The 21,873-nt window shown below is 38.1% G+C and overlaps 1 protein-coding gene across 3 annotated transcripts in view; it reads left to right on the forward strand.

The window, feature by feature from the left end:
• CTBP1 (C-terminal binding protein 1) overlaps nucleotides 1-21,873 on the forward strand; it is a 235,412-nt gene that overhangs the window by 53,211 nt on the left and 160,328 nt on the right. For 2 of the 3 annotated variants that reach the window (XM_064418942.1, XM_064418943.1), the window contains exon 2: nucleotides 287-438. In XM_064418942.1, the coding sequence (XP_064275012.1) occupies nucleotides 390-438 (49 nt within the window). In that variant the 5' untranslated portion in view covers nucleotides 287-389. Of the gene's footprint in view, nucleotides 1-286; nucleotides 439-21,873 lie in introns of those variants that run through there. The other variant, XM_064418950.1, reaches the window with a different exon arrangement.

Below are 21,873 nucleotides of genomic sequence, written 5' to 3' on the forward strand. Positions count from 1 at the left end.
TGGTTTGGTCAGTGGAAGGGCAGAAAAGTATTTTCTGACAGTGAAAAGGCAGAGAAGAGCAGCTGTCCTGGAACATTTCCACACTGCTTGGTCCGAGTTGTGCCCTGTGTTTTGTATCTCTGTGCTTAGAAGACATTTTGCTGTGAAATAAATAAAAATTTACCTAATATGATTTAAGAACTTTGTGGGTTTTTTAATTCTTTAGATTACATACAGACCATCTCCAGATCATCTGGACAGAGGTGCCTGAAATGATGTATTTTAAAGTTTATCTTTCTGTTCACAGGTGGAAATAAGCTTATAAAAGACTGAGCATTTCTGGCTGGTGTGAGAAAAGCATCACCAAGCTGTGTGGGGACGTTCTTTGAACTTCCACTTTTCTGTCTCTAATGGACAAACACAAAGTGAAGCGACAACGTTTGGATCGCATATTTGAAGGTTGGACATTTCAATTTCTAATGTTAACTGTGTTAATTTTGTGGGATACTGATATTTTCTCTTGGTCATTCTGTGTATTTTTAATTTGAGTTGTGTTTCCTGTTGAGGTAATATTGAATGTGCACAAATGCTGTTTTTTGGGTGGAAACGGATCTAGACAAATAAAAGAAACTAGTCTGTGACCTGTTCTACAGTTGAGTTGGCTTTCATCTTAGCCTTTTACAACATTCTACTCAAACACTGTAAAAAAATTGTGGGCTTATATAAAACAACAATTGCAAAAGGGCAAGATAACCACGTAGTGCTCTCAGGAGTCTTTCTCTACAGGCTTGCTTCATGTAGATTGATTTAACAGCTTGTATCTGATCCTTGAAAAGAAGTAAAAAGTCAGATGAAAACAAAACAAAAATTGCAGGACACCCCCAGACATTAAATTAGTATTAATAAAAATAGTGTGAATTCTAGTAAAGGACTTGTAATCATTTGAGTCTGTCATTTTACCCCAGGTCACAAATGACAAATTGCATATTCTTGTTATTCTCTCCAAAAGGACTTTTAGAGCTGGTATGAAAGCAGGTTGAGGGATAAGTTGTACTGTTTTTAAGAGTATACATGAATGGTCGGAACTAAATGAATTGTGATATTAAAATGTTAGCTTCTCACTAAAAGGCAAGGGAAAAGTTAATTTCTTTTTGACACAGTGGGAGACAGTGTACAGACTGGTGGGCACATGGTCTCTGCATCGTCTGATGATGTGAACTGGGGGTGAAACCTTTGTCTCCTCCACATGTTGGTCTTGGGACCCTTTCCCAGCAGCTGTGCTGTGTGAGGAGTCCCTGGCAGTGGATTTTTATCCCTTTCTTTGTGCCAATGTGAGTGTGACTTTACCATGATCTACATTGAGAAGCTGACTTGTACTGAAACCTTCTCTTGGCATATTTTCCATTTGGGTAAATTCCTCAGTCCAGGTTCAGCTGACAGAGCAGTTGCATGGAAGGGGCAGTTGGAAAAGCTCAGTGGGGTTGCTGGGACTGTTTAGCCTGACATAGCCAGAGAAAGGGACATTTCATCCAAATGTCAAAGGGTGCAGTTCTACATTTGGTTTGGGTATTTAATCTCCTTGTCAGTCTTCCAAAACTGGCCAAGCCCACCCATGGTTGCCAGGTCCAGGCTGTTACTGTGTCCCACCTAGACTGCTTGGCCAAGTGGCCAGAGCCTGCTCACTGGAGACTGTCCCTGCTCAGAGAAATGGGGAGCTGACTGCAGAGGATGGTGAAATTGGGAAGGCTGCACCACTTTCTGTGCTGTTGGATCAGCTAGTACTGACCTAGGAGTGTGCAAGCTCCTCTTCTCTGCTCCCAGTCTCAGTTCCCCATCCTAGAGTTTCTGTATCAAATTCTTCAGTAAAAAATGGAGAATATTAACTTTTTTTTTGCCTGTGTTAGCTGAATCAGCAAGGTGTGAAGAAGAATGACAAACCTGTCCCTTTTGATGACAGCCAGCAGTTAGAGCAGCTCAGCCCACTCCATGCAATCTCAGCCTCCTTATGGGCTTATTATGTTGAGCAACAGAACACCCTAAGAGGCAAGAAATCTGTGATGACTTAGGAAGGAATATCGGTAGGGACAGAGGTGACAGACCAGCAGCCACTGGGACTGAAATAGCAGTGCCTTCCCCCAGGCTTTGTGCTCACATCCAGTGATGCTGTTTTGTCTGGCTTGTTTTTCCCTGCCCTGCACAATTCACTGCATCCACCCTATGGTAAAATCTGCTTGGTCATGCAGTGGAGGGAATTGATCCACTTGAAAAGTGATGTAGGAAAAAAAAGAAAGGGTTTTTTTTAGCCACCTCTCTGCTTCCTTAATCCCATTTCCCAAATAGCCAGGTTGGGAAAATGGAGTGGGAAGGCCAGGCAGAAAATGATCAGGAGGAGAGGGGGTAAAACAACAGGTATGGAAACATGCTTGACATTTTACAGCTGTGGGAACCCAGTTTGGCTCCCAAGTGTTGGAGCAGTGTTCTGCTCTTGTGTGTCTGTATGTCCAAATGTTCTTTGAGGCTTGTAAACACATCTCCCTGATGATGATTTCAAAGAGTGTAAGAAGGGATAAAAACTAGGGGGGTTGGTTTTTTATAATGGCTTTTTTTCTACGTATGGTCCTGTTCAGGTTTGAAAATTAATTATACAGAATTGTTCTCTGATATATGTGCCTTTCATAATACAACCTGAATATTTTATGTTTTAGAAATATGTGTGATGTTTTACACAGCTCAGGGAATGCAATGAGCTGAGGTGGTTTATCTTCTTGGTCAGCTTTTCTGTTCATGAGTTTGTGCATTGCTTTCTTCTCTTGAACTTTCCCTTAGAAGAGAAGATTTTAAAGATGCACTTTATTTCTATTGCAAGTTCACTTAAAAGTAGGCTGCAATAACTTGCTAACTACTACTAACTATGTATTTTTTCAAGAATTCTTGAACATAACGAAGCTTAATGTTGCTGAGTAAATGATTTTGTCTCTGAGGTACCGATGATTCCCTTTGATGATTTCCTAAATATAAAATTGAATATTTGCTTTTAATCCCAAAGCTATTTAGAATTTTTTTTTGTGCACACTTCAGTGTTCTACCATTGAAGGCTGTCCCTTAAAAAGCCAGGTATTAAATTCTGGTTTCTAACTTCCACCACTAACTGTGAATTATGCTCAGGCATAAGGACATGATTCGAGGCACTCTGAGATGCTAATATTAAACTCACTTCACAATTTGTAAAATAACATTTAGGATTCTTCCCTTGGAGATAAATGGTATCAAGACATGTGAAAGATTAATTAGTTACTGATTATATTGTTCTTTGTCCCCCTCTCCGGTGCTGCTGGTGATTGCAAAGCATAATTATAGTAGTATACATTTGGCAGAACAGTTGGAAGTGTCACAGTGCAAAAATAAAATGTGTTCATTTTGTGGGTAATTTGAAAAATTCAAAATGTTTTTGGCACTTTGAAAAGTTGTTATCTCTAATTAAGGTATTATTGTGCTTTATATTGTAACAAACTGTAAACAATGCTGTTTATTTGCTTATATTCCAGAAATCCTTAATTAAATGCATGTATGTTTTACTGACCATTGCTTGGCAGTTACCTTGGGCTGTCTGACCCCTCTTGCATTTGCTGGGTGCTAATAGATGAAGCAGGAAGGAACAGAAGGTGGCTGCAGGCAGGGGGAATCTCTGAATTGTCTGTGAAGGGGCTTGGTGAACACCGTGAATTATTTTTAAGTACATTATTTTGGCTGCCTGAGCAGTATATATTTATTATAAACTGCTTTTGGTGGGTTTCCAAGCTTTAGGGAACACTGGTGGAGGAGGAAAGGGGCTTCTCTCATTTCTTCCTGCTTGTTTGCATAGGTATTAGAGATTAAAGTACAGCACAATGCTGGAAATGTAACTGGAAAGTTGAGAGGACTTCTCTAATTAGGTAATTGCTTGAAACCAGGAATTTCTTCCCAGAACACCTCATGTGATATTTATACAGTAAAGAATGCAAAATGTGCCAAGTGCAAGTCTGTGAAGACCCTGTCTGTCCCCAGACAGGCGTGGATTTTTTGTTGGTTTTTGTTTTGTTGGTTTTTTTTTTTTTCTTCTGGTCTTGATGAAGCAAAAAGCATCTTAGCACTCAGAATGCTCAATCATTTTCTATTTTTTTCCCCTTTTTGTGCAGCGCTAGTGTTAATGTTATTCTTTATATGCATGTTGCTTCATCTTTTTAAAAAGTGCCCAGAAGAAAAGTTGGAATGTATTTTAGCTATTTTAACTGTGATGCTTTATTACCTAAGAAATGAAGGGTTGGCCAGGATCATAAATTGGAAAAGAAAGTGCATATTAATGGGATGAATTTCTGAAATTTCAGATATAATCTCTCATCTTTGCTTTTATGAAGGGCAGCCTTTCTTTGGGAAGGGTTTGATTACTGGCAAATACCCAAGTGTGATGCACTTTGAAGGACAGTAAAAGTGCATGATAAATGAATAGTTTCTTTTCAAGGATATGGCCTGGGCTTTCTTTCTTTATAAGGAAACATCTGTGTTTTGAGAGCTTCTTTTTGCTGCTTGAGATTTAATAAGATGAATCTTCAGTTTGTAGTTGATGTGGAATATGTTGCTGGTTCCAGGAGGAATGCTCAGGGAAAAAAAAACAGATATTAATTGAATTTGGTTGACCTCCCAAATTGATAGAGAAATCTTGTAATAAAGAGTGGCTTAATTAAAAGAAAAATATATTCACTTTCCTGATTTCTTTTGCTTGTGTGTGTAATAGCTTGGCTTTTTAACTAGTGGGAAGTACCAGGTTGACAAATACCAAGTGTTTCTTCATGACCATTGATTGATCCCATCCAGTTTGTGTAAACTGGGTTTGACCCCTTGCAGGGGCAGTTGAGTTTTCTGCCTATTGATAAGAAGATGGCCTACTTTAGCAAGGTCTGGGCTTTCCCTGAATTTCAAAAAGGATTTTTTACTAAAGCTGGTCTGCACCATATAAGTTGATCTGTAAATAAGAGTATCTGTAAATAAATGTTTCCAGGCAGTGAGTGCCCTTAGCTCTTTCTTATGTAAGTGGGAATTGCAGATGTCAAGTTCTTTGGAAAACAAGAGCTACAGTTTTGTTAACATCCAAATTTGAACATGTTCTTCATTGTTTCATTGCTGCAGATACTGGAGAAAGAAAGGGAATAATGGAATGCACAGGCAAAGGTAAATCAAACAGTACTTTATAGAGTTTTCTTCCTGTGTACTGATCTTAGTACTGGGCATACTTAATGTGCCAAATGTTTCTTAGAAAGGGATTAATGAGCTGCCTCATTTCTTGGTGTCTTTGACAGACAGAAGGTGGCTTAGTGAAGGATTAGGGCAGCAGAGGGAGCTAAAAGATTCCTAATATTTTATCATTTGTTTCCTAAGTCAAAGTAGCTCCTTTATAAAGTACCAATTAACCTTTGCAAAAATGTGATTTTCTAACCTTAAGTGCCTTCAGCAAATACATAAGGATTTGAACTGGAGTAAATTCCTTTTCTCTGCAGCAATCCAGTATAAATTAAATTAGGAATTAGATAGTTAAAGGTACCAAAATCTTTCTGCAGGAACAGCTATCAAACCTTTCAAGTGTAGCAAATGAAAGCATTTAAGCAAGCAGAGTTTTCTATGAATTATCTATAGAGGAATATTCTATAAGTAAACCAATTTATATTCAGCTACAAGTGTTTTAACATAAAAATGCATACTTTGGTACATTGCAAACAAGTATGTTGTAACAAATCAACACTATTTTTTCTCCATTTTGCTTGTAAAAACATTGAAAGCATTTTTGAACATGTGGTAATACAGAGAATTAGGTAAAAGTTGCCTTCAAAGAACAGGGAGCATATTCTAAGGACTAAGATAAACTGACTTTAAAATGATAAAATAACAAATGGTGCTACCAGGAATCTCAACATAACAACATTTTTTGCCTCTTTCCAAAGGAAAATTATCTGTATATTTGGGTTATGTTTACCCTACTGCAAAACCATCCTTTATCTAATTAGAATTATAGTTGAAATGCTTATGCACAGGCTTGTGTTTGGTTTTTGGCTTTGTCCTTTATATCAGTATTTGCAGTGCAAAGTGGTTTTTAGCTTTCTTTTGGCTTCCTGCAGTAACCTGCATCTCAGGCTTCACCTAGACAGGCTTTGGATTTGCATCCACTTAAGTGCTGCAATATTGCAGAGGTATCACAGTAACAATGCAAGTTGGATGAAAAGGGAATTGGCTTAGAAGCCTCTTTTGCCCTAAGTGACACTGAATAGTAGCTGCTAATGAAAATCATTGCTTCAGTAAGAAAATTTGAGGGGGAAAAATCTATGGAGGAAAGAATCTGGGATTTTAAAGTTTTGCTGAAATGTTCATGTCACTGGTTTAAGTTATGAATGTTGTAAGGAAAAACTGCAATTTTGTGGTGTCCAGCATCATGCATTTTATCTGTGTTGTCACACAGATTTTGATTGGTGTATTGAAATAAAATACACTTGGTTATGACAGCAGCTGTGTTCAGCTGTGATCTATCTAGAAAGTTGCATCTTGACACTGCAGTAAAGTCAAAATAATTTCCCTTAATGTTAGCGTCAAAGACAGTGTTAAATACAGAAAATAATATAACATGACACTGGTTTTACAGGGTTGTATTAATTGTATTTGTAGTATCAGATATTTGAATCAGAATCCAGTACATAACCGCACTTCATCCTCTAATTCCTGAATAATCTCCAGAGAATTTATTCCTCCTATTTTTCTATTAATAAATATATTTTCAGGCTAGGTATTTAGCTTTTATACAGTGCAGATATGTGGTAAAAATTTTAGAAGCTTTAAGTCTTAAGTACTTGATGGTAATATGCATTATTTCTGCCTGGGGTCAGGGAAGATGCTCTGATGCTGCTTTGCACTGTGCTCTGGAAAACTGAACTGTACAAAGATTAAATGTCTAGGTAAACACACTGAAAAAATTTACGTAGTAATCTAATTAAAGCAATCATGTTCAGCTTTCACAGAGGCAGTTCCCATCCTCAGGGAAGTGCAGTCTGAGATGCAAAAAAGGATTTTATTTTGTTTCCTCCTTTAGTGCAGTCAGGATGGGAGTGTGATTATGCAAGTGGAAACAAGAAAATAAAAGTGGAGAATCTCTTTTAGTGCTGGAGGCTTCTGCTGCTCCATCCTCGTGTCCTCGTTCCAGGAGGTCAGTACTGAATTTCTGAAGGGTGCCTCTCCTGGAATTCCTCCTGCAATTCCAGGAGGAATTGCATGGAGGCTTTGCCAGGGAGGGAGAACCCAGCAGAGATGTCCCTCCTCACTAGAGAAGTCATTGTGGTCTGATGGACAGGTCATTTGGAGTTAAGAAAACTGTGTTTTATCTTGTAGCTCTTCTGAAGACAGGTACCAGGTTAGAAAAAAAACCAAACCTGCCTCTGCCTCTTCTTTTTCTGTGACAGAAAACAGTCAGAGATGTTCTGGGATATAAATAGCAGCAGGTGTTGGAATACTCTTGGAATCCCTTTAAAACACAAGGCTTTGCTATTTGTAAAAAAACCTGGCACTTGCAGGTACACACCCTTTGGTACCACTGGAGGTGCAGAACTCTGCAGTGGTTTGTGGCCCTGCTCAGATACCTAAATTAAAAGGTTCCTTCTTCTGCCCTTTCCTATGAGAACTAAATTAAATTGCTTGTGACTTTGAGCAGATGTGTTTGGGATTTTTTTAAAGCCAGAAATTAGCTGTTAAAAATTATTCATGTTTCTCTTTCCCCTGATGCTTATTTTTCAAAGTATCCTCCCATGCACTGAATTTTCAAACCTTTCATTCTGCCAATTAACTGGAGACACAGCAAAAAAACACACCAAAAATTACAGGCAATGGCAGTAGGAGAGCAAAAGATGAAGAGTAAAGACTCTTTATTCTTTTGATCCTACCTGTATTTTTCAGAAAGTTTCCTTGTGTGCTAGATAATGACACTCAAATACAATTAGACTATGACTCCTGCTAATAGGTAATCAAGAATAATTATAAGTTTTAATTAAATACACGATAAATGCCTCTTTTTGTCAAGGAGTGCACATTTGAAGAAATAGTTTTATTAAGAGCTAAGAAAACTTTTTCCCAGGCAATTTTATCACTATTTCTTGTTCCCTGCTGTTCCTTTCTGTCTTGAAGATTGCATCAGTCACACGCATGTGGTTTTTTCCTGGGTATCAAATCCCACTTAGGCAGGTGTTACTTAATTTCCACAACATCTGCCAGTCATTTTTGGTTGTTGTTGTTGGTTTAGCTAACCTGCAGATGGTCATGTTTGCCAGTTTGTGCAGTGCTCCACAGACTCCTGTGCTTGTTCCCTGAGTGCTGCCCTGCACTTCCACGCAGGCATCATCAATTTATCAAACCCAAATAATTTAGTAACAGTTCCTTCTTCTTGCAATAAACAAAAGCAGCTGCGCTCCAGCTATCCGTATCTGCATGAATGCATAGATTGTAAAGGGCTTTTCTGACAAACAAGACAGAAGTTTAGAATTTCAAACTGGAATTTAGGGCATGTAAGTCAGAATGAGTCGACACTGATGTTTAGAAACAATATAATAATGCAGAGAATGAATTAGTTACCATAGTAACTGCTTTGTTTTAATAATTTGGTGGGGCAATGAATAAAAGGAGCTCAGAAAGAAGTAGTATCACTCTTAATTACATGTGCAGCGAGAGAGGTTTTGTTCATTAATAGTGGAAATTAATTTGATTTTATAACAGATTGAAGAATGAATGTATAAGTTTTACTTTGGAAAGGCAATAAAAATGATTTACAGATTTTTTTATTCTTATTTTTTCTACCCCCTGGGAAAAACATAATCACATTTTACATTTTATTATGGCAATGCAGATTATTGATTTCCTAACAATAAAACATGCTCAATATATTGCATTGTAAGCGTGGCTTCAATCTGTGTGCTGTGATTTGTTGCCTGGCAGTTGTTGGCAGCCTAGCAACATGCTTCAGTCCAGATCTGCAGAAGGATGTAGACACCCAAAGTTAGGAGTTACAGGAAAGGCAGGTTTCTCAGTACTTTAAAACCCATCCAAAACCATCAGCACCTTGAAATCCCTTTGTACTTCATGGATGAAATTCAAGTTCACTGCACACTTTCAAGATCACAGAATCCCAGAATGGCTTGGAAGGGACCTTAATGATCATCTCATTCCATCATTCCCCATGGGCAGGGACACCTTCTGCTAGACCAGGTTGCTCCAAGTCCTGACCTTCTGAATTTTCTTTCCTCTGGCAGATTTGAGCAGTTTTGTGTGCATTTTGTGACAAATGCAGGATCCTCAAACACAGACAAGGCAGGATCCCCAAGGTGACCGAGCCCTTTTGTGGCAGATGCGGAGCGAGCAGAAGCCTCCTGTGCTCACAGGCAGCTGGAGCCTGTTCTGCAGAAAGAGGGAGGCACAGAGGTGCTTTGCTGCAGAAATTGGTGTGCAGAGCATGTCCCAGCACCTCCCACAGCTGCCTGTGTGCTGACAAAGCTGTGTCTGGAGACTGGCAGCTGTCATGGAAGAAGGGATTACTGCGGATGTCCTACCAGAGCCTTCCACAGGGCACAGCCTCTAATTTGTGTCTGCCTTCTCATCTGGTGCCCTTTTTGTAATTCTACTGGCAGCTTTTGGCTGAAATTTGCTGCTGACTTAAAGATTTAATTATGGAGGGCCCAGTGGGTAGATGGACAGACACAATTAGGTGAGCCTGGCTTCCTTTGAAAATCTGTCTGAAAGGAGCTTAGGTATTGCAGACAGAAATAAGAAATGCCACCTCATTAGTCCTTGGCCAAGGAAGTGATGTCCATCACCAGACCTAAACCATGTTCCCTCCCTGGACCAGGGAGCCTTAAAGTTGATTCTCCAAGCACTGCTCCTAACAGTGGCTCCTCCATAGGTGAAGGTGTCTCCCCAGGATCAGGGAAGCTTTCTGTTCCAGGTTATCATCAATCCAAAGCTGAGCAGGGTTTTGGAGGGAGGTTTGTTACCCTTTCTGTGTTGTTTGCTGCTGTCTATGTAATGCAAGCTCAATTCATTGTGTCAGGGGGAAAAAAAGGGATAACTAAGCTCAGTAGTGACTCAGAAATGGAAATTCAAGCTTCACTGTTTCCAGTGCTTCTGTGTGTGTAAGTTTTGGAAGGACATTTAAAACTTTTTCTCCTCTTTGAGGTGAGTGCCCCCATCGTGGGCTGTTCATGTGCTTGACACCCCCACTCTGGTCTCATAAGAAACTTGCCCTAAAATAAATATTTCTAAAAGCAGTGTATCATACCTCCAGACCATGTTTTCTTCCTTCTTCCCTTATCTCTTAGCTGTATCTAAATTAAATTAAATTGTGAATGGTTTTGAAAGGGACACTAAGTTGGTTTGAACTTTCCTTGGTACCTAATCCTTCACTAGAATTCTGAAATGTTTGTTAATATAATCATAAAGTTTACAAAATCCTTTCCTGTTTAATTTTTGTGTGTCAGTCTTTGAAACTTCTCAAAATATCAGATGATCAGATGAGTTTTGCCCCCATCCAAGATGTTGATGGAGGGAAGTGAAAGGAAGTTCATTCCAGGGCTGCAAACATCCAGTGAAGGGGTTTTTAGTTTTAGTTTTTTAGTGCTTCCTTTTATCTGTGTTAACCATAAAGCAGAGGTTATTTTATAGGTTCCTTGTGATTACAGTAATCAACAACATGACTGTATCCTGAAATGGTGAAGGAAACTTCACAGCAGCTCCTCAAAGGCACCAAGGTGATGGCACTGGTGCATCTGAGGTGTGTGGTCTTGCAGTCAAATGTGACCTTTAGCTGCCTTTTCCCCTGCAGTTCTGAGTCTCATTTTCTTTGTTTTTCTGTTTCTCTTTTTTTTAAATGAGGGAACAAAATAATTTTTGTTCCATTCCTGGTTTTCTGATGTTTCTTAAATTATTCTTTATAATATGTTTTTTTGGTTGGTCATACACAAGTGGATTTCCACTGAAATTCATTAGCATTAAATGGTAATTTTAAAATTTAATGTTCAACTCCGTTCCATTCACTCTTTTATTTGCATTAGTCTTTTATGAATGGAAGCACCTGCAAATATGTTCCTAAAAATCATAGCTTTCTACATACTTTAAAATTATTTAATAGTTTACTAAGGGATCACTCATGGGAAACGCTCCTGCCCAGCCTTGAAATTGTGGATTCTTCCTTTTTAAAAGAAATACCAGTGGGGTTTTCATGTCAGCTCCACTGGTGGTGCCAAAGGCTTCTTGGATACAAGCTGTGGTCTTCCCTGAGCCATGAAGTGCTCCAGAGGGAAGATTGACTTGTACCTCCTGGAAATTTCCATCTAATTGGAAAACATATCTGCTGAATAAAGTTTGTTGGATTGTTCTAGATGAAAAACCTTGCATTTTATGCAGTTTTAAAAGCTTTCTTTTAAAATTATTTACAAGGCAGACTTGTAACTTAGCTTAAGCTTGCTTCAACTTACAGGCAAGTTTATCCTTTTGCATTGATAATATTTGACAGATCTTTCTGATAGGAAGATGGAGTTCAAAGTTTAAAAAGGTAGCTTAGCTTCACTCTATACTAGTCAATTATGAATGTTTAATTTAACAGGAAAGCTTTGTACTAATAATGGTGCTAATTGAGCCCAGCTGGACATACAAGAGACCACTATTACATTTTGGAGTACTTATTTTTAATAACCCCATGCATCTCTTAAAACTCCTTTTGAGTATACGTGAGTACACATACACAATACAGATCACTTGAAAATGTAATCAAATATTTTGTATCCAGAAATGAGATATTGAATTTAAAAAGCACATTTAGACAGGTAGTTAGGTTATTCCTGCCCTGACTCCTCAGTCTTGGAGTAGCTGTGACCCCTAATTTGCCTCATGCTTGTGTCCATTCTGTCTTTTGTGTCCCTTGTGCAGTTCCTTGCTCTGGATGCAGTTTGTATCTGTTCTCTCCTTTTTTCCTCTTGATGTCTGAGTGTGGCAGAGCTTGTTGTGTTATCAAAGCTGGACTCTGCTTCCTGGAATTCTTTGCCTATTTGCAACAATTCCATAGGCCAGAACTGCCACAAGGTACAGAAATTAAAGGCTTATCAGCATTTCTCCGTAGGAACACAGAGGTGCATTTTCTGTTGAAAATCTTGCTTTAATTTGGTGTTACAATTGAACTACATTACAGCATAAAAGGAGGTTGATTTATTAGTTGCAGTTAATTTAAAAGGCTGCTGAATACTCCCCCCTTCCTTCTGCAGTATTTTTTTTTGGGCTTTTTTGGTAAGTTTTCAAATGTAGCTGAAGCATGGGACAGACCCTCACTTAGGCTTCCAGGTTTACAGATGCCAGTGTTTTTATAAACTTTAAATTATCTTTTAAATAAAACTTCATAAAATAGTAGAAGCAGAGTTGTCATGATTTGTACAAAGTCCATAAATCTATACTTAATGTACCTGGACTATTTTGCTATTGATGTAAAGGGGTTTACAAATTTGAATTGATGTAAAGGAGTTTACAAATTGATAGGAAGTTTTTTTTGTGTTTTTTTTTTTTTTTTTTGCAAAACTGCTGGAACCTCATATTTTAAGTAAATGTACTGAAAACTATCAAGTCCTAGAGAAGTGATTCTATGCAGCATTCCTTGGCTGTGAAGGACAGAGCAGGGGGAGGGAGGTAAAGCTAAAACTATACATAGAAGCACATTCAAGATATCATCATATCCTTGACATTAGGAGTATAATCTGAGTTGCAGATTGGCAGTAATGCCTCATGATTTTGCATCCAAAACCAAATGACCTTGTTCTCCCCACTGATATATGCATAATGCTTTTTTGTGGTTTCTATTAATGACGTATTTCCTTTTTAATCAATTACATTTCAATTACATTATGTCTTTTCAGTAGCATTAAAGCATTATAGGTTGAGAAAATAAAAACTAATTTGGTAAGAAAGTGTAAGCTGAAAAAAAGGAGTTGACTTCAAAAAAACCCACCCCAATATTCATCTACTGATGATCATTTGAGAAAGAAGAGATGCTGACAGTGTTGCCAATATTTTCTCTTTTATGACACCGAAATACCAGGCCCTTGAACCAGTTACCTTCAAGCATTCGTTGAGTGTTCAGCTGCACCTGCTCCATCATCTGTTGTGACCTGTGGTGCTAATTTTATTGTGAAAGATGTTGTCCACAAGAACCATCAAGTTCCTAGTCAAGTACAAGGAAATGCCTTTTAATATTTAGCTCAACTGAACAACACTGATTTGGTTCTGTTTTACTTGCTGAAAGGTTTTTTGTGTGGCCTCTACAGAAAGTAAGGGTGAACTAAAGCTTTTTCTCTCTAGGTTTATTTAAGAGTAATATTGATCATGTGATGTTATCAGCAAGAAGAGAATCAGCATCGCTGCTGCTAAGACAAAAATGTATCTAGACTTGAGGTTTCAGCAGTGGGTAAGGTTATTTTAAGATGCGCTCACCATTTGAAGATGTTCCATTAATGCTTGAGATTAGCATATTTTTTAAATGGCAGGAAATTTGATGGAAACATTTAGAGTATGCTGGATGGGATGTTTTCAGAACTCAGTTTCTGTGAAGCTTGGCTATAATCCTCCCCAATTTTATGTTTTTCAAATATGACAGTGTCTTCTCTAAAAACATTTGTCTGGTTGAAAATAAAGTGGGAGAAAAGACTGCGTGGTAAACCAGCATGTCATTCACTGAATTCGGTTTTAGTCGATTCAGAAGTGATGTGGAAAAAATGCATTTACAGAAGTTTTATTATGCTGGATAATAAACTGCAAAATACCATAAAAGCTTTGTGTGGCAACTGAGCATAAGCATGGTGAGCTATCAGCTGAATCAGGTTATTAGGAAACTCCTCAGCTCTCATTTTCTCTGGCTACTTTATTTTCTTCTTGTTCTAATTTTCATATTTTTTACTGTATTTCATAATAAGGGAAAAACTATTCTAACCTCGTGTTTCAGGGACACAGCGATGTCCATGATACCTTAATTAAATAATAAATTACTGACAGCATATTGATTATTGGTCTGGTAGCTGCAGCCTGTATTGCCACTGCTGGGCTGCCTGTTGTGGCCTCCACCAGTCAAATGAGGGAAACAAGAATTCAAAGAGCTGGTGTGGTGTAAAGGTGAGAACTCTTAACAGAAGTAAACTATGCACTCAGGATTTTTTAGGTTTGCTGATGTGCTTTGAAGGTGCCTTCCTCAGGTACCCAAGGAATGAGTGGCATCCTGTGAAGACCTGGGAGGTTGGTGAGGGCTCTTGGAGTTGAAAGCAGGTGCCTTTAGGAGGCAGTTCAGGACTTGCCTGAATTTGTGACCTTCTCCATGGCTGTGTGTGGATCCAGATGGCAAGCAGGAGTGGGGAGCACTAACATTTCTCCTTGCTAAAGTCTTGAGCTGTGCTTGAAAAGTACCTGACTCAGAACTTCACTCTATGCTATTGATAGTCAGAACATCAAGTCCCTTTCTGGGAATAAGGAAGAAGATTTTGACCTACTTTAATGGAATTGTAGCACTTAAAATATTCTCTTCAGCCCTAGGATTGAAAACAGTGTCCTGCTTCCTGCACAGGAGTTCAAAACTCTGTTATTTTGCAAACGTGTTTCTGTTCTCAAAGCCATAATCAGCAGGCACCAAGTGAAACTGCTACGTGTAGGTGTAGGAAGCATTTCTCCATACATCAGGTGAGTTATGAAGCTCTACTGCAGGATATTTTAGGTTACTGAAGTTTCAAAAAAATTGAAAGAGTGAATAGGTTCGTGGAAGAAAAATCCACTGGGTTTGCTGAAACAATTCTGATTGATAGAGCTCTTGAATGGCAAATTGCTGGTGGCAGGGAGAGATTCTGAAATACAAGTATTGCCCTTTTTTCATCTTCTTTTTCTCAATGTTCTTTTCCTGAATCTAGCAGCAGGGAAAAAATAAAAAGCCCAAAAAACCCCAAAAAACCAAACAAGCACTATTTAGCAAGATTAATCTTTGGTCTGAACCCATGACAAGCATTTCTTGCACCCTTGGTTGTGAAAGGCTTCTGTCTTCCTTCCCCAAATTTAGTAGAACTTTGGAGGGTCCTTTAGTTCTTTGAGGCTTTCAGCCTCATTATTAGAGTCAGAAATTAGAGCTGCACTGCCCACCTGTAGTGCACAGTGCATAACCCAGCACTTCAGTGTCTACAGCCTCAGGTACCTGCTGCTATGCATTTCTCATACTTCCCCATTAGCCCTGGCACAAGAAATAATCACAAATTCAAATATCCATTCTGTAGGTCTTGTAAAAAATATTAATTTTAGAGATGGCTTTTCAGGGCTTTTTTTTTTTTGTCTAGCTCTAAATGGCTAAAGTATTCAAAGAAAGGATTAAAAAAATAACTAAAAACCTCCCTGTACTTGCAGTAATGCACAACATGGGATTGATTCTTGTAACACATCTGTGACCAGCTCCCTACAAGTGGTGTGGTGTGTGATTAAAGGTACAGGAGTTCAGAACAAGGAGTAGCCAGCTGTGCTTAGAGTCCTTGTGGCAGCAATTTGTCCCTGGAGTTGTTTCCTTATGTGTGAAAGGATGATAACACTCATCTGTCAGAGGCTTAACTCATTGCTGGTTTTATAGCAAGGTGAAAAGTCTATATATAGTTTAATAAAACCCCCTACAAGGTATTATAGAACAGTGTTACTTAGTGTTTAATAATTTGCCTATTCAAGCAACTGTATGTATTAAGGAATAATTGAAACATATTTACAGAGCAAATTTGAAAGAAAAATAATAGCATTATCAAGCTAAAAAGCTATAGCACGTAATTATTATACACTTCATGATTCAGCAGCTGAGCTGTTTTTGTGCATGTAAATGATTTTTACCTAATGGATTATTGCAGCAGTGGTGAGTGAGCACACAGGACTCTCCGAAGGGCGTACCTTGAGGACACTGCAGCAGCAATATTTTGCTGTGTCACGAGATTTTATCATGCATAAAGGACAGATTCCTTCATCCTCGGGAGTTTCCAGATGGAAACCACAGATACATTTCTGCTGCCAGTGTACAGGAATGCAAAATGTTCTTAAAAACAAACTGGTTCTGTTAGTACAGGGCTTTTTTTTTCTTTTTTTTTTTTTTAATTTAATTTAAATATTACCTCATGAAATGTCTAACTTGCAACAGCAATTATATGAACTACATCCAAAAAATGAAGAAACTTATGTCTAATTACAAGAATTTTATGAGTGCTATCTTTTATTTCTTATTTTTGAAGCAGGAGCAATAAAAATATAAGTGGATTTTAGTTTGCTGTTACAGTGCTTTACATTTGTCAAGTCTTGTTACTAAACAAATAGTAAAAATACTGTGCTGATTTTATTGCTTTAGTTACACAGTTACCAGAACCACTTTACTACACTTCTCCAAGATTTCCAACATGTTTGAGAGTGAGTACACAGAAGTGATTTCTCAGGTTTGGACTGCATCCAGTACATTATGGAAGTGATCTTTCTACACAGCCAGAGATTTGGGTACTAGATAAGGCAGGTACAGCTTCACTAGGATGAGATTTATCACCAGAAAAAAAAATAAAATTGAAAATGTAATTACCAGCAAATTGCACTGAACTGGGGATCTGCCCTGAAATAAGGGCAGTGATGCAAACATTAACCAGCAGATATGAACTAACAGGCATCAACAAATAAAAGGGAGTGATGTGTCAAACTGTAACAGTTTATCAGGCCTGGGGATGGTCTCAATTACAACTCTGTGTTTGTGCCAAGCATTCTTTATACCCCTAAATGTGTAAATTCTACATGGTGTGTCTGTAGGCTGTGCAAATACAGTATTGTGTTGACTTGTGGTTTTGTTTTTGAAGAACAACATCTTTCTAGTGCACTGATAAAGCTAAGGGAAGAATGGGGAAATGTCTGGCAAACTTTGGCATTTCTGATGGAGCCTTTAATGTCAGTCCAAGAAGTAACAGAGCTACAGAGAGATGTGAAGATGCATAGAATGAAGCTGTTAAAACTGTTTGCTTTGGCCTTCCCTCAAACATCTACGTGATAACAGGAAACTTTTTGTTGAACTTGAGAGTCAAATAAATTAAACCAAACATTCCTACTTAAAGTAACCTCCTCCCCAGCCAGTGAGTAACTTTCTCCTTTATTGAAATGTAATCTCTCATTGAGAGATGACATATCTCTCAATGAGAAATAATTGTTGAAAAATTACACTAATACAAAATTTGTTGAAATATTGTTGTTGATAATATTACACTAATACAAAATTCTGTAATATTGAAATATTACGCTAATACAAAATTTTGGGGTTTGCCAAGATGCTGTTTGATATCTGTATTGCCAGAACCAGTCACTGTTTGCACTACCCTTGGCAGTGGCTGTTTCAGTGAGGTGGCACTAGCTGGGCACCCTTGGGCACAGAACCTTTTAACTCCCATCCACAGAAGAAGGTTTAACAAATTCTGTGGAGCTTTACTGTATAAACCTTTTATTTCTGGCCTGAATTCAGAGTTCTGTCTCTGAGTTTGGCAGCAATGTGATGAGCCACAGTTAAGCCAGCGAGATCATGAGTGGAAGAAGAAAGATCATCTATAAATTGTCTAAGGTTTTCCTTGAGATGACACGATATGGAAGTTTCTATCATTTCTATTCAATTGTAAAGGAACTTGAATTTTGGATAACACACCTTCTTTGGGTTCTTTAGGTGGTAGGAAGGATCTGAGCTTGAAGAGGACTCAGATCAACTTCCCTGGATCTGAGGTTTAGATGGGAGAGCTGTTATTCTTGAAAGCTGCCCTGATGGCTATGTTTCTGTATCTCTACAATAAAAGTCACTCATTCCTCATGAGAGAGCATTTAGAAGCTGAAATGTAACTTAGGCTGTCCACTGTGAGTATTTTTAATATTGAGGTCATTAGTTTCTGGAGCTCTGAATGCAACACTCCTTAAAAGAGGGGCAAAGAAAAATATGTTGTGTTTTTATGCCTATGTACTGAAGTTGTACAGTCCTGTTGATCTGTGTCCACACTGCTAACAACTTGTCAAAATTTGGTGTAGAAGCTGAACTGATTTGTATTTTAATTTATATCCTTGTATGTTATACATTAATTTTCTGTTGGAGCTCAGTCTCTTGTCTGGGGGGTACAATTGCATGTTTCAGTTATGGTTTATATGCCCATATGTTCCTAAATACAAGAATGTCTCCAATTCTGAAATATTTCCCTGTGTAGTCAACATAAAGCCATTCTTGTGTGTCTGTCTACCCCTCTTCCCTTTAAGTTATGTTTCAGATATATTTGTTCCCATTTATGTCTGATATTTTGGTGCCCTTTCTTCCTCTGTGTATCAGAATCCACTTGCCTCATCTCAGCTGATTTTACCAACATCCTCATTACTTATGCTCCTTCACACACTAAATTAGCATTGAATTATGTGTTGCGTGAATTTACTTGACAGATAAAAGGAAGAACATTTCTTGTGTCTTGAATGAGGAAATTAGTACAGTTAAAACATTGTGAAGGCTGGCCATCTGCAAAGAGGGACGGGGTCTGTTTTCTGGGAGAAAGTGAAAAACAATGCAGTGTGCATTGCCCTATCAGAGCACTTGCATCCTTTATTCAAGGCACAAAAGAAGGGCTCCCAAGTATTCCTCAGTTTTTCAGATGGAGACTTCATTTATTAAACTGGCACAAATGAAAAAAACAGTGGTACAAAAAAATTGCATGTTTGAAGGTACATGTGAGCAAAGGTACAGAAACAATTCTCTGATGATTCAGCTTCTACTTTGGTCCTTATCTCAGGCTCCAGAGCTGCGTTCCCCTGGTCATTATTATTCAATTATGTCATATTTTATATACATTTTAATCTTTGTGCATCAATGAGGCAGAATGCCTGCTCTGAGTAAGCACTTGGGATTCCATCTCCAAACTCTGCTTTAATCAATATTGTTTGCAGTGACAGAGTGCTGTGTAGAGTCTCCTTTTCTTGTCTAACCTCAGATGGGAAATACAACAGATGGGTTTCACCGTGTGCTTTTGGCAAGGAATAGCATGAAAATAGAAATAAACCTTGTTGCATATGTGCTTCTCAGCACGATGCCTGTAATCTGCAATAAATATCACTAAAAAAGTGCAAACTTATTGCCAGTTAACCATTAATCAGGGAAAAAAAGTTTAATGGAATGAGCTTGAGAGCAAATGTATCTTAACCTTTACATTAAAAACTGGTGGTAGGCTGCTTTTTCTCGTGGTCTCAGGTGAGATGACAATATAACTCAGTGTGCTGTCATGAGCTGAAAGAAGATGCAGTTACATGTTTTTCCAGAAACAGCAAATCCATTGTTGTGTGAGCAATATAAAAATATGTAAAATGTAACAGACTAAAGGAAGGAATATAATTAGAAGACAAAACTGCAGATCTTTAATTTTGTTTTCAACAGTACATATTTTCACAAATTACCAATTAACATTTTAGGTCACCTGAATTCTACCATTATGTGTAAATCACCCAAGTTTGGTAGATACTCAGTTTTTCAAGAAAACTGTAGCATGTTTTCTGAGCTCCAGATGATCCAACTGCTACCCAGACATTTGAGATGACAAAGTGGTTCAATCTGTAAAATCCTTGGAGCTGGCATGGAGATGACAGAGGTTGTCTGTGGTTGCTGTTGTGGGGGGAGAGAGTCTTGGGTACCTTGGGGTCTGAGCTGTGCATCCTGTCCCAGTTCCAGTGAGGAGGCTTTTTGGAGGTCATAGATGAGGATGTGTGTTTATCCAGGACTATCTGCAAGATTTAATTTTAATAATGATTCATCCAGTCTCTTGTGCAGCTCAGCTCTTAGACTAGTTTCTGTGTGTTAGTACACAAAGTTATTGATTTTTTTTTAAAATCCTATCAACTAGGATAAATAAAAGCTTAAAATATTTTTAAATTTAGAGATTAATGGTTGCTTGACTTCTCTGGATAAGGCTGGACTCTCTGTGAGATGTACTCTGGTTCTTTCTACTGAGGACTGGACAGTATTTTCCTAACAGTGATTTCGTCTTCAAATTTCTTCTTCAAGGAGATGTTAATCCAGGGTCACCTATAGGATGTCATGAAATTCTAAACCTTTCAGGTTTTTCCATTATATATAGTAATTATAACAATTTTTGGGGATGATCCTGGCCATTCTCTATTCCCCAATGGCCAATGCAACCTTTTCTGACCCACCACAGACTCATCAGCCATACCAACTGTTCCCTGAAAAAACAAAATGTGACTCTGAAGGAAAAATGGAGGTCACCTGTTCATCCTTCCCATTCAATGTTTCCATTGTTTCACTGATGTCAGTTCTGTGCTTCTACTAAAAACAGTGAAGAAACAGTCAAGATTCCACTGCAGCAATTCATGTAAGCCCAGAGCAAAGGAACCTTTTCTTTCTGTCAGTCTGCTCAAATGTGGATTTGATACACATATACAACACCTTCAATTATATATTTTGATACTGGTTGGTTGAGTAATATCAAAAGAAATGTATCTGTTCAAACCCACAGTAAATCAATAAAAGTGTAGCAGTGTAAGAAAACGGAATGAAATAAAAATGTTTTCTGCCCATGCGGGACTTCACAGCCCTCAGTAGCTCAGGCTCCTGGGTTTCCTGAGTGTCAGAAACCTTAAAGCATTGGAGACTGAGTTGGATTCCAGAGGACACCTTTCCTTTTCACTCTCTTCCCATCTCCCATCCTGCCTGAGGTGAGGTTCCTTACAGACACACCTTGCTGCTCTGGTACAGGCTTCCAGGGCAGAGGGGAACTTAAAACAGCATTAATTAATTTAATGCAGTCTCTGTTTGCTTTGACTTTTCCAATTCAGCAGTAGTGTTTTGTGTAAGTAATAAGCAATGTGAGGCAGTTTCTAATCTTCAGTAAAACCAGAAAGTTTTTTGTAAAGGAGTATTTTCTTTTTTTTTTAATCAATAAGTTTCTTCACGACTCTGTTGATAGTCCCTTGAAGACAATGCTTTGGCATGGCTAGATCACAATGAGCCATAGCAAGTTGGTTTACTTATTCTATTGAGACCACAGATGTTATCTTAAACACAGACTCTGAATTTTTATTCTCCTTCTCTGACATACAATTCTTTTCCCCTTCGTCTTCTTTTTTAAGAGCTTCAAGTGCACTAAACAAAGTTATAAGCCGATATTTCCATTGTAACAATATCTAGCTAGTAAATGAAAAATTGCAAATCAGCACATTAAACCTCAGACATTTTCATGTAGCATTCCTATTGCCTCATGCCATGACTATTATTCTTGTTCCTCCATCCCTTTTGATTGACTTGTCAAATATGGGAAATCTACTCCTTTGTATCCTTGTAAAATCCCATTTTTCTGCAGTGTTATATGCTCTAGTGAGCCATTGAATGTAGAGCTCAGTTGTTTTTGTTTACTGATGCTGTAAATTTTAGGGATTTCACTCTTCCTCATCCCAAAAGCCCAGTGGACCAAAAGGACAGCTTGATCTTTTCAGATACAGTCACTTCTAGAGGATGAATTTACCCTTTTGGTGATGGGATTTCCTCTTGTGAGGGTTGGGGAAATGTCAGATTCAAAATATACTGCACTCAGCAAAGGGAGTAACTGAACAATTTTAAAATGAGAACTTGACTAAAACTAGTTTGAGGAAAATGAGGGGGAATAGCTTAACTTCTGACATTTTTAGTATCTCTGGATTTATCTGTTGCTGTATAAGCAAATGACAGGTCTTAAATACTGGGATATAGAAACCTTTTTTCTGTTGTCATTGCACCCATTTTGTCCTTTTAAAAAAGAAAATACTTAA

Source organism: Passer domesticus, chromosome 4, assembly GCF_036417665.1.
Source record: "Passer domesticus isolate bPasDom1 chromosome 4, bPasDom1.hap1, whole genome shotgun sequence".
NCBI classification, from domain to species: Eukaryota; Metazoa; Chordata; class Aves; order Passeriformes; family Passeridae; genus Passer; species Passer domesticus.